The sequence below is a fragment of the Rhamphochromis sp. 'chilingali' genome (assembly GCF_963969265.1).
Source record: "Rhamphochromis sp. 'chilingali' genome assembly, chromosome: 4".
Taxonomy (NCBI): Eukaryota; Metazoa; Chordata; class Actinopteri; order Cichliformes; family Cichlidae; genus Rhamphochromis; species Rhamphochromis sp. 'chilingali'.
In genome coordinates this window covers 10,767,184-10,781,417 of record NC_137948.1, presented here as the reverse complement: position 1 = coordinate 10,781,417, position 14,234 = coordinate 10,767,184, and the positions used below count along the sequence as shown (strand labels likewise).

General features: G+C 39.3%; 1 protein-coding gene across 1 annotated transcript; it reads left to right on the top strand.

Annotated features, from left to right (window-relative positions):
- The first annotated feature begins 8,351 nt into the window (after positions 1–8,351).
- On the top strand, positions 8,352–11,773 carry tekt4 (tektin 4). Its single transcript, XM_080881453.1, has 7 exons — positions 8,352–8,999; positions 9,448–9,518; positions 9,628–9,771; positions 9,852–9,938; positions 10,040–10,175; positions 10,247–10,401; positions 10,471–11,773. Exons 1-7 carry the CDS (start codon positions 8,478–8,480, stop codon positions 10,682–10,684), a joined length of 1,329 nt encoding a protein of 442 aa, XP_080737579.1. The 5' UTR covers positions 8,352–8,477; the 3' UTR covers positions 10,685–11,773.
- Positions 11,774–14,234: the final 2,461 nt, after the last annotated feature.

Sequence of the window (14,234 nt, the reverse complement as noted above, 5' to 3'; positions counted from 1 at the left end):
CCTTAAAGGCCGGTCCGTGAAAATATTGTCGAGCATAAACTGGTCCGTGGTGCAAAAAAGGTTGGGGACCTCTGCCCTATGTAACAACTGAAAATAAAATAAAATAAACAATAAAAACAAAGGTCAATCAAATGGGCCAATATAGCAAGGCCGGGATGGTCCACTTGGTAAAGTGAATCCTTTGGGCATCTTTCTTGGCCTTTAGACAATAATTCTGATGGCAAAAGATCCAAGGTCAAGGTCAAATTTATTTATATAGCACATTTCAAACAGCCGATGCTGCACAAAGTGCTTAACAATATAAAAATGGCATTAAAAAGCAACAATGTAATACAATAATAACAATAAAAAACAATAATAGGACAATAAAATAATTAAAACAATAACTAAACTAATTCAAATAAGACCAAAATGCTTGAGTCATAGTGTGTTAAAAGCCAGGGCATAGAAATGTGTCTTTAGTAATGATTTAAATTGCTCAAGTGTTTGTGCAGATCCCAGACTATTCCAAAGTCTGGGACCTGCCACAGAGAAGGAAATATCACCACGGGATTTGAGATTAGTCCGTGGGATGGACAGCATTAGTTTTGAGCTAGACCTCGTGGTTTTTCCTGGAGCATAGGCAGAGAGGAGCTCCAAATGGGACAGGCGGGGGGAAAAAAGAAAAGAAAGAAAATTAAACTTTTCATTTTGACAAAAGATGATTTAGAATCTTTCTGTGAAATTGTGAAATGACTGTAGCAGAAAGCATGTCACAGCATGTAACTATAAAATATAAAAAATTACGTAGCAGATATTTCACACTAGCCATAGTGCTAAACTTTTTGCTAACATTTTAGGCATTAAACACCAGAGAGTCTGTTTTGAAGCTTTGAAGATGTGTAGAGGAGCCACAGTATCCAGAGTTTTACAAAGTGATGCATTTACTTGACGTCCACACAAAATCAGATAAAAGAATAACTATTCAGATAGAACATTTAAGTAAAAGCCACGAGAATGATAGATTCTAAACATAAAGCTGATTTTTGAGTTTTCAGTTAGAGCGTACAAGGCTAAGTGTCAGCCTTTCATCCCTTAGTAATAGTAGTATCACCTTGTCACATAGTTATATACATATAGGAAAGCTTCACATCTGTGTTTCCACACACAGTGAGACCTTCCACACACAGTGTGAGTAGGCCAGAGACATCCAGGGTGTTGGATAGATAGGCATTGGGTGCCTGGTGTTCGTCTCTGTGAGGTAGGGAGGTGACAGCATGGTCGTAATTCTCCTGGTTTCAAGGATGAACTGAGCTAAACGTATATGCATGTGAGATAATGTGATGGCAACATGTAAGAGTTGTGGAATATCTTTTTCTGTGTGTTGTACATAAGAGATCAGTGTGGCATCCATTTTCAGAGACCACTTTGGCATTTGACCAGAGTGCAATCTCCATGTTGCAACGTGTGATTAAACCCATTCAAAAAATACCCTCACCAGGTGTTTGTAGTTTATTTTAAAATTGTCACACCACCTCCCCAGCCCTGTGCTTCAACGATTCTGAAAATTAGTGCGACTCATGGCTGTTCTTTCAATCTAATATAGTCCTCCTGCTTTAAACAGGCTTCTGTAAGGGAGAATAAACCAATATGGTGATCAATTATTAAAACATTTCCAAAGCACAATTAGCAGATTAATATTGCTTTCGTATTAATACATGATAAGATAAGATAAAACTTTATTAATTCCTCAGGTGGGTTCCTCTAGGAAATTCGGTATGAGTAATAATAAAAAGAAATTATAAACCTCAAATGGGTCATTTTTCTGTACTGAAGGTGTTGGATTTTCAATTCTTTAAGTATAGTTTCCAAAATATACTTAAATAATTTTTGTGAATTTTTCATTGTGGTGTATATGTAATACTTCTAAATACTTTCACCACTAGATGGCATATGTCAGCTATTAGACAAATAATTGAAACGCCTTTAAAGGAAGGGCCATCTAAAATGTTCCATCCCCTATGTGCTGACAGTCTAGTTCTGCCTGAAATGACCACTGTGTGCGCATAATTCTATTTAGATGAGCCAAAGGAAAGATGTGGAGCCTTCATAACCTGCTGTTTACCCTCTGCAGTAAGTTGTTTAAATGACTAGATAAGTGAACATACAAAGATTAAAGGCAGGTGTAGATTAAATAGTACATTTATCTGTTTTAGAATTATGGAGCACACTCCGCCACACACTCTGTTGGGTTTGTTTATTTCTTATAAAAAAGCACTTACTTTACTCGTATGAAAGCTGACAAAGCATAATGTTTTCACATTATTTCTACAGTTGCTCTGAGATGTGTGACCACCGCAGTGGAGGTGATCCATGTGACTGGATATTTGGGCAGTATGGTTAAAGTTTTCTGCTCCTATGATGAGGGTTATGAATCATATGAAAAGTACCTGTGCAAGAATGACTGTGGCAGTTATGATGTTCTTATTACAACATCAAATCCAGTGATAAACAAATACAGGATCCATGATGACAAAACCACACGAATCTTCACAGCAACCATCTCTGATCTTCATTCTGTGGATGCTGGGCAATACTGGTGTGGGGTGACCAGAACTGGAAGCGATATCTACACTGAAGTCAAGCTGGAATTAGTCCGAGGTAAATAAAGGCTTGACAAAATTTAATTGTACATTGAATGTGAATACAATTCATAATGAATGAAGTTGAAAGTAATGACAACAGTTTCAGGATAATAGTATTAGTAGATAAAGAAGTCTTAAATAGAAATGTGACCGTTGACATCATTGGGAGGGGGGGTCAAATGTCAATGTCAGAACAGCAGAGGTGGGAAGTAGCTGTACTTAAGTACAATAAGGTGCACTTAAATAAGTTGAATCTGCACTTCAACTTTTACTGGAGTATTTTTCAACACTAGTTGACACTCTTTACTTTTACCACCTCTGAAGAACAGTAACAACACTGTAAATACGCCTACACGACATATACATACAAATACATTTACAAATACAAATAAATTTAAACTGTCATAGAAGCATAGTAACTGTTGGGGGGGAAAAATGCAACTTTATAAAACATCTTACAAAGTTTTATAATGTGATTGCACTGAAAATGATTTAAGAATTTAAAGTCTGAAAACTGTAAATTCAGGATAGAAAGGGTGATGGCTGAGAGCATACCTATATGTAAAAAGAGTCTGAATGACGTGAAAATACAAACCTGTCTCTTCTAGCTATTCTGTAGCAGTAGCACATCTTCTGATATTCTTTACTTTCTCGACAGACAACTGCTGTGACACTGTGACCAAAATCCAAAGTTATGAGGGTCATGAGTCCATCAGTTGTCCGTATGAGTCTCAGTACCAGAACAGCCTGAAGTACATCTGCAGAGGAACACGGCCCTCCACATGTCTGCAGCAGGCACTGATCACCTCTGACACCAAATCAAATGGACGATTCACACTTGATGATGACAAAGTGTTAGGAAAATTTACAGTGACCATTAACAATTTGACTCAAAATGATTCACGGTCATACCTCTGTGGTATCCACAGAAACTCTGAGCTGGACATTTTCACTTAGGTTGAGCTGGAAGTCCAAGGTGAGAGGTCTTAGTTATACCTCATTACATCAGCCCTAAGATGGCACTGGTTTCTGTCAAACATTCTCCAAGAAAGTTTAATATTTTTTGAGTATTGAATATCTTTTGTTTTTCAATCTGACAGAGTGGTGCTGTCTCAACTCAATTAAAATAAATGGCACAGTAGGAAATCCACTAACTCTGCGGTGTCCTTATCCTGCACAAAACTGGGATTACAAGAAGCTTTTCTGTAAGGGAGACCATCGCAACAATTGCACAAACGTAACCAGTCAAAGGAGGTTCACATTGCAAGATGATGCTTATTCCAACTCTTTCTTGGTGAGGATTACAGAGCTGGAAGCAGCCGATGCTGGGACATACTGGTGTGGATCAGACTCACAGTGGAGAGTTGGAAACTACACAAAGATTCAACTGTCAGTGGGTAAGATGAACATGTGTAGATGTGGACAAAGTGAATTGAGCTGTAAATTCCTCCTTTTGGTCCCCTCTGTACAAACACAGGCTGTTGTTGGCAGTTCTAATGTCATTAGAAAATAAAAAAAACTATTATAATGGGTTTCACGCTACGAATAGAATAGGTGCACAGAATAGTGACAAAACAATACTACACAGAGCAAGAAATGTTGGGCCCTGTTGGTTTCCTGACTAGTTATTGATCTCTTTCTTTGATTAGTTAAACTAATCAAACTTCTATAGAACTGTAATCTGTGGCTATTTTGCCTTTGTTAAAATATCTATCTGCTAGATAAGCAGGCATAACAGGCATGAGATGTAAAATATGAATAAAACAACATATTTACAGCTATACTAGCACCATTTCTATGTTCTCTTATCTGACATGTGAAAAATAGTTGCATAGCATTCACACGAAACAAACCTCTGCTAAAATAGAAGTGCCGAAAACAAAATGTGTTGCTGCCTTTGACACAGAGATAACATCTTCTTGCCCAAATAATAAAGCCAACCCTTTTTTTCATGCAAAGCTTATCAGATATTGAACCTATCTGCTTGTTAAATTATCTAGGTTTATGTGCTCAAAAAGGTTCACAGACTTCTTAGCACGATATCTGCATGTAGCCGCCCCCTCCCCCAAGGCTCATGGGTATCATGGAGGATTGTTGTCATAAACCCTGCAACTGCTTGTTTGTCACATAGGCAGAAAACATAAGCTTGAAAACCACAAGCCAGCAGCTTGTAAAGTATAGTGTATGGTTTCACACAGCTCTGAATATTTTGAATATATATTACAAACTGTTTTCAACAGCCGATAACTTTCTTACTTACAGCTTCTACCTGGTGAGCCGCTCCTGGCAGCGTTGGGGGGAGATATTCTTACACCTTGTTTTAGCTCATCTTATCAAATCATTATCCATACCACTACTGTACACTGTATGCAAAAACTAAATAGAGAAAAGTTGTTTAAACAAAACAGTTTTAAAAATCATGAAATTATCATTTCACCACTTGCAGCACATTAAAGTCAGTAATTGCAACAGATAGTCTAATCCTTAATCCAATTGAAATGTCTGAGAGCTGTGCATAAATAAATCCCTGCAAACCTGAATGAACTGAAGCAAAAGAAGAGTGGGCCAATATTGCTCCACAATCATCAGTCATACAGAAAACATTTACTTCCAAGTTCTTGCTGCTCAGGTTTGTTCTACAAGCTATATAATCAAGCCATATACTTAGCTTTTCACAGCATTGCTTAGAGTCTTGTTTGCAACTGAGCATGAAGTCTTTGAACTGGTGCTGGTGATCATAAGGGCTGCTTATTCTAGTCACTAATACCTGTCCTTCTACATCAACCTTTACATCAGCAGTTCCTCTCCTCTATTCTCTTCTTCGGTTCTATTTAACTCCAGTCAAACAGCATATCTCAGTGACTTAATATACCATGTTATTGTACAATGTTGTACAATATGTTGGATATTTTGTTATAAGAAGTAAGTAGCTATAAATCTGAAGTAAACTGAATGAATAGCGTCAGTGTGATTCAAAACTGTTTCCACATTATGGTAAACATTTGGTATTGGTCCTGAAATTGATGTATTTTTTTACTCTGTTCTGTTTTGGTTTCTGTTTTTCAGATGCCACAGTCTATGTGGTTTTTGCTGCACGCTCTGTGCTGCTACTGCTACTGCTGTGTGCCCTGGTTATAGTTCATAAGTACAAATATTACAAATTGAAAGGTATTTTTTAATCATAACATACCCATAGCATTCACAACAGACCAATGCACTGAAATTTTCATGCAAAAAAGGCATAAAACTTTCTTATGACGTGTGTATTCAGAAGCTGAAGTCCCCATAACCAGACATCCACCCAAGGCAGCAGAGGAAGAGGAACTGAGTGCAGCAGATGTACAAAAGCTAAAGTCCATCGTCTGTCATAAACCCTATTACAAATGCCCTCCACTATTCTTTGCTTAACAGTGTTTTCTTTCTTCTTTTTTCTTTTCCCTCACTAACCAACTAGTCCCATCAGATGACCACTCATGTCTGAGCTTGCCTCATCAGTGCTGGAGCCAACCCAGCCAACACTGGGCAAGAGGTAGTATCTGGTTAGACACCATGTTTCTATTATTTTCAGGCCTTAGAGTACAATAAACTCGGTTTTATCTGAATTTAGAAGCAGGAAATAAGAGGTCATCCAGGCCTGTATGCCATTAAGAAATTCCTGCAGTTTAACTAATAGATGTGTATCATACAGCTTCAAGGACAGATAAGCTGGGTATCAAATATATTTGTGCATTAAAAGCGTCCAAACAAGGGATACAAATGTATTGCACAGAAAACAATTTACGTTATACTTGAAATTAGTGCTGTCAGCGTTAATCTCATTAAAATGAGGTTAACACCATAACAGCATTAACATGATAAATCTCTGTTAGCTGCACGGCGCTAACGCGTTAACGAGCTAACTGCTCTACCACGTTAACACCCTGCAGTCCTTGCACGGGGCGATCCGCTGTTTGCTCTTTGTTGGTTCTTCTTTAAATTTCTGGAAATCATGAATTTTTGGTGTGCACGAAAAGGCAGACCTTAAAACAGCATTGTGCCTTTTAGCACAGTGAGGAAGAGATGGGTCAAACTGGAAAAAATCACAACAACAGAAGATACTGTTGAAATAAAAATTTCTAATAAGAAAAACAGTTAAACAGTGCCAGTACTAGATTATTCTGTTTGACAGTGGCAGCACAATTTAATATACAATTACTGAAATCGTTTGTAATCCCCACTAGTTTTATTGTTGTGAAATGGTTGCTCTTGATTTATTTAATGTTCATCTCCTATTTTTTCTGATACGTTTGTCTTCATTTGTATTATTTGATATAACTTAAATGATGTGCCCTACATGTGACATTTTCACATACCTGTGACACTTTAGAAAACCCAAATTGTAAATTATCTACAAAAGTCAATAATTTCATCTGTATCTGTGCTATTCTTGCTGTCCTGGGACTGTTTCATTAGGCCAATAGCTTTTGGATGAGGAGTATATCCAAATACTGCCTTCACTAGAATTTCATCCTGATATGTCTCATATTGTACATGCCGGGGACATGCTGGGTCCGCGTTTTCATCAAAGGCAGATGCAGCCAGAAGCTACTGCTGAACTGCAGGTGGCTCTCATCCAGGAGACAAGGCAACAACAGATCCAGATACATGTGCAGTCCATGAGCAGATAAATTACACCTCCACAGGAGGCAATACGTCATATTACACACCTTGCGTATACAAGGGGCCTTATTTCAGCAGTGGTGTTGGAGATTTTGTCAAAATTGCCACTGAAATTTTTTTTTGTTTGTTTGTTTGTTGTGTATTTAGATTTAGAATTTCTAAAGATGTGCTGCATATAACCTGCCTAAAACTTTGGAGTTGTTGTTTTAAAATAAAGTGCCAAAAGTCTCCCTCTACCAAGAAAATGATTTAATTATCATTTGCCCCCTTTTTTTTCCAAAAAATATTTAGAACTACTATGTACCAAGAGGGATAAAGTTCCCTCTTTTGCATTTTATTGTTTCTCCAAATTAACCATCTGTTTTAATGTAATAATTTCACGAATAATCATCATCTTGAGAACAGGAAGAGCCAAGGATGCTCTTCGTGGACCACAGCTCAAGCTCAACACCATAACCCCAGACATCCTCGACACCAAACTGGACCACCTGCTCCTGGATCAAAGGCTTCCTCACCACCGTCCTGAATCAGAAAGTCCCCCCACATACCACCCCTTCCCACTCACCACCGCAGCAATGGTCTGAATAATGCTCATCACTCGGGCCACTCACATGACTGTATACTCAGATCAAATCCTTTGCACTACTTCCAAGCACTCCTCTTGATTGCATATATTGCATATATTTCTCCTGTTTGTTATTTATTCCTGTTGTCTTACTATTTATACTTTATTCCTGCACCCAGCCTGGAGCACCCATAATTTTGTTGTAAATGTACAATGACAATAAAAGGTTATTATATTATATTATATTATATTATATTATATTATATTATATTATATTATATTATATTATATTATATTTAGCAACTAAACAACAAATTCTGTATACTATACTACAGAGATTTAAAATGGTTCTCTTCTGGTATACGCTGAATTGGTCCCAGAGTTTTATTATTATTTATCGTATTATTATATACTTAGGTTTGTTGTTTGACTGATACTAGCATTTGATGATTAGCCGTGTCATCTGAGCCAACATGTGTAACTAGGCAACACCAAACAAACAAACCTACAGCTTGGTCCGGACTGTTAATGTTAGTGCTGCTACTTTTTATTTGGGACTAAATCTGCTTTAATCAGTCCAAATAAATCGCGTCTTTTTTCTTGCAGGCCATTTGAATTGTTAAAAAAAAATGTGCTCGGATGTTGTAGTATCACGACCTCACTATGACAGCAGAGCTGTAGCTCAGGGGGTCCCGGAGAAAGATCACCTTGTAGCGGCCCCACAGCCGTCCTCGGGCTTAGCCACAGCAGGGTACCGCTCGGCTAAATACACCCCGACTGAATGGTTCTCCAACTACCAAAACTTACTTCAGCAAGCCGGTACCGACTGCCACGAAGCTACGAGCCTTCAGCGAGAGTCCAGAACTTTGTACCAAGACACCGATGCATCCACTTTTAAGACACAGGCCGAGGGAACACGTCGTCTGGGAGAGAGACTACAAGAGATCCACTACTGGAAGTCTGAGCTGCAGCGGCACATCGAGCAGCTGCTGGCCGACACGGAGTCACTAGTGGCGCTGAAGATGCGGCTGGAGAAGGCGCTGGATGCCACCGAGATTCCCTATGCTATCGCCACAGACAACCTGAACTGCAGGGCGAGAAGGCTGGGAGCTGACCTGGTCAGAGACACTGTGGAGGAAGAGTTGTTCAAGGTGATAGACAATATTTCATGATCCAAAATAATATCGCCTAAGTGTGGGCTTGCAAAAATCTGAACGTATAATTATAATTAAAGTGAAATTTGTATTTGGATACATTTTCTCAAAAGTGTATTTAATTTGATATTTGACCAATTACTGCTTATGGGATATTTTAGACACATTGATATTTTATTTTGGAATAATGCTTTTCAAATTAAAGGGAAAGAATCGCACCTAAGTTAATGGCAAATGTGAACTAGTGTGATCTGATCAACTGGCAGTGGCAGATTTCACCTCAACAAACTAAGAATGTCTGCTTTTTCTTGTCTTCAGTGATATTTAAACATATTTGAACTGATCTTAGCTCTTACTGTAATATTTTCAGAGTAAAACGTTTAATAATGAGATCCAGCAGATGGCAGTAACACATTAACCAGTAAGATGACTCCGTCTTTTGCAGGAAGTGGACTTGATCAGGAGTGTCCAGGCTCTTCTGAAGAGAACTACAGCTCAGGTTGTCAGTCAAATCAAGTAAGTTTGAAACTCTGTTTAAAACTGCATAACATGTAGAATTTCATAACATGAAATATTTATATAACTATAAACAGAAACTTTTATTTCATGTGTGTCTATGCATCAGGTTGAACAGAGAAGCCAAGCACACTTTAGAGATGGACTGGTCTGATAAGTACCAGGCCTACCATTTTGATGACCACAGCGGAAGACACAGTAACATGAGTTCAGATACGCAGCACCATCCCAGCTCAGCTGCCATGCAAGAACAGTGAGTTTGAGCAGCTGGAGATATTACATAAACCTAAAAAAACGAGAAACAGTCCTGATAACTTTTTTCACTTGCTGCAGGGTGTCCAGCCACCCATCATGGACGAAGTTTACACAAGACAACCTGTTCAAGGCCGTGCAGGAGGAACAGGCTACCAACAGTCTCAGGTTAGAGCACATACTAGTTCATATACTGCAGCAGAATCTGAAACTGATCCTGGTTCATTATTTATTATTTGCTTTAAACAAATGGAATCCTTGTGTGTTAGATTGCTGGTAGAGCAGGTGCTGCAGGACACGGCTGAGGATCTGAGAGTCCAGTGCTCCAGTGTTGACCGAGCCTTTAGCGAACGCTGTGTGGAGCTGAATGAGGCCAAGACACAGCTCAATATGCAGCTCAAACAGGTGGATGAACTGACAGACAGAGTAAATGACTGGTTATTAGTTGATGATTGATTGTATTATCTCATGTGTAGATCTTGGAGCAAATTGGTGCCCAGGAGAAAAACATTGTGGCTCTGCAGCAGGCCATTCACAACAAAGAAGCTCCACTGCGAGTAGCTCAGTCCAGACTTTACCTTCGCTCCCTCAGACCCAACATGGAACTGTGCAGAGATGAACCCCAACTCAGGTATGCATGCACAAAACAATAAACTGCTTTGTCTTTCTCGCTGCTCTGATTTTTTGCTTCTGTCTGTAGTTTGGAAGGGGAGGTGAAGCAGATTGATGCCACTCTGGCATCTCTACAGCAGAAGCTGAGCAAAGCCAGAGAGTCCCTGTCTCGCCTGGAGGAGTCACGCATGGCGTTGGAGAAAGACATCAACTGCAAAACCCACTCACTGTTCATCGAGAGGGAAAAGTGCATGACTCACCGTAAACGATACCCGACCACTTCAGCACTGTCAGGATACTGAAAGGTTCAACACGTCTTTGTTTGGCTCTTTTTTGTGTTGCTGTAATTAGTAATAAACAAATAAATAAATCATGTGTACAAGAGAGCCTGAAACCCTATATTGAAAAAAAATTACATTTCAGTTCCTTTTCATGGCCACAATATTCTTTATTCATTCACGTATTCTAAAAAGATTGACAATATGTGGCTCGAACAGAACTACTTTGAAGTATAAGTGTTAAAAACTGCTACATCAGAGGAAAACCCATAACTACAGGCAATGTACATAACAGGTGTACAGCTGGGAGAAGACAGGCTAAACAACAAATATAAGATTAGGTCATAGTTTAATGTAAATATGCACTTCTGAGACATGGTTATGACCGATATAAAGATGACTTTTTACATTTAGTACTAAAGGCATTAATATGACCACATATTTGATCACAGTTTTGTATACTGTTCGGTTTGTTTTGGTTCTGTCCTTTTAGCGTTCATAAGTAAAACACATATCTTCTGTCTCAGGGATATCTTCATACACATGATCACCATCATCATTATCATAGATGTGCCAGTTGTTCCGCTCCTCAGAAGAACCCAAATTGAAACACGCCTCAACAGCTTGGTTTTCATAAGTCTAAAAAACAAATAGAAGGAAAGATTACAATGACGAAGGAAACTCACAGTGAAATTCAGAGGTCACAATAAGATGGACACATGGCATAACAATTTCTTGATGATAACATATTTCTTTGGCCCACTAGCACCAGGTGCATCTATTTCTCTGATTTTTTTAGCCTAAACTGAGTAAATAGGAGTCTACAGAAATGTAATATTGAAATAATGTACACATTTTAGAGGACATGGTGGGAAGATGTTCCTGAGAATAAACGTAACATTTACAGGACCACTGTCAAAGCAAGCTAAATCGCCAGTACGGTGCAGCAAACATTGCACTTTCGAAATGCTTCTGATACTGTCTCATGTATTTTCCTCTCACATGATCCTTAAGCTTTACTTCTCCTGCTTCTTCAGTGTTTATCGTGATTCTGTTCATGGCGATGTCAGCTGCTGGAGCAACACAGAAAACAATAAATTAAAGTGCTTGTGTGTGGACAAATCTATATATGTGTTTGTGTGCATATGTGTGTATTACCTCTCACTTTGGTGCATTTATAAACCTTGATCCAAGCCACTGTCGGTATCAGCATTATAACCAGAGGTGCGGGCAGAAAGTAAACCAGAATGTGAATTGCTGCAGGAAAAGAAATATTTAAGAGAATAAAATCTGCACAGAGGTATCATAATATCCACATATCATATGTTCCAGTCTGTCTAAACAGCAGAAATAGCACCAAATCTCTAGACTGATCAGCATTTGGTACCTTGTGTTCCTTATTTCATTAATAGCTAAATGAGCACTCCTATTTTAGAATCACAAATCATTGAAATTTTGAATGCATGAGGATTTACATCACATTTAAGTCCCTTTAACCCAAAAGAAAAAGAGCTATCTAGGAGAACATAAATCTTACTGTACAGCAATATTTTTTGCTTCCTGTTTCTGAAATAATAAAATACATTATATATAATAAATACTTTCTGTATTAGCTTTCATAAGAGACATAACTATAAACTCTCACCTTTGACTTGAAGCTCAACAGCAGAGAAAACATCTCGTCCACTGTTTCTTTGGACACCACAAAGGTATAAACCAGAATCCCTTCGGGTCAGTCTGGTAATGCTCACTGTAAATTTTCCTAACACTTTGTCATCATCAAGTCTGAATCGTCCATTTTCTTTGTTGTCAGAGGTGATCAGTGCCTGCTGCAGACATGTGGAGGGCCGTGTTCCTCTGCAGATGTACTTCAGGCTGTTCTGGTACTCAGACTCATAAGGACAACTGATGGTCACGGAATCTTCTTTATAGCTTTTTATTTTGGTCACACTGTTACAGCAGCTGTCTGTCAGAAAGATAAACATCAAAAATTGTCACAAGCTAAAATAGAGACTAAGTAAATGCAAAGAAAAAGATGTCAAAAAACTAAAATAAGTTTCACATTTAATTTTATCCTGTCATCCAAAAATGTGTGCTGACTCTTATCTAAGCAACATGCTTATATCTGTACTGTATTACTTTTTATTTTTGTGTGTATCCTTTGCTTCCTTCCATGTTTCACGATGAAAGAGAAACCTCTGTTTCATCGTGACACATGGAGTGCAGAAAGGTCAAATGTTGCTCAAATGTTGTTCATGCTGACGAGTGTCACTAATGTAAGTGCAAAAAAAATTGTCAATGCTTTGTTTTGAAAACCTTCTCCAGTGTGCTCTAGCTACTTTTGACAAATCCATCTGTTGTCAGAGAACCCCGCGCCCCAAAACTACAACATACTAAATAACTATATAAGGTCATTTTATTTACCTTGCCCAACATCCACTGTGACTTCAGCGTAGATGTCATTTCCAAATAAGGAGATGCCACACCAGTATTTCCCTGTATCCCTTTTCTGCAAGTTGAAGATCGTCACAGTGAAGATTTGAGCCTTTGTGTCATCGTAGATGGAGTATTTTTTGTTTTTCGGTTGTGTCGTCATGATAAGAACATCACTCTTGCCACAGTTTGACTTGCACAGGTACTTCTCGGAAGATTGAAATCCCGTCTTATAGGAACAAGAAACATTAACATCTGCCCCCTCATATCCAGACACACGGATCACCCCTGCTGTGCTGGTGACACAGCTCAGAGAAACTGTAAACAGAAGAAAACAGTGTTAGGTACAGACAGGGACAGCTGGTATGAATGGGCTGACAGGGCTAGGCCCTCCCTTGGCTTTTCAAGAAAAAATTATAAGAAATTATATAAAATTCCCCTCTCACCCCTGCGGGCAATCTATCCTTCAAGCTCGGATCCTCAACCAGAGCCCTGGGGTTGAGGGTCCTGCGCAGTGTCTTACCTGTTCCTAGGACTGCGCTCTTCTAGACAGAGATCTCCGATGTTGTTCCCGGGATCTGCTGGAGCCACTCGCCTAGCTTGGGAGTCACCCTACCCAGTGCTCCGATTACAACTGGGACTACTGTTACCGTCACTCTCCGCATCTTCTCAAGCTCCTCTCTGAGCCCTTGGTACTTCTCCAGCTTCTTGTGCTCCTTCTTCCTGGTGTTGCTGTCATTCAGTATCGCTACATCTATCACTACAGCCATCTTCCTCTGCTTGTCTACGACCATGATGTCCAGCTGGTTAGCCACCACCATTTGGTCTGTCTGTACCTGGAAGTACCACAGGATCTTAGCTCGGTCATTCTCCACCACCCTACAGAGCGTTTCTCATTTGGACCTCGGGACTTCCAGGCCATACTGGGCACAGATGTTTCTGTATACTATGCCAGCCACTTGGTTATGGTGTTCCAGTTATGCCCTGCCTGCTAGCATCTTGCACCCTGCTGTTATGTGCTGGATTGTCTCTGGGGCATCTTTACACAGCCTGCACCTGGGGTCTTGCCTGGTGTGATAGACCCCAGCCTCTATGGATCTTGTGCTCAGAGCTTGTTCCTGTGCTGCCATGATTACAGCCT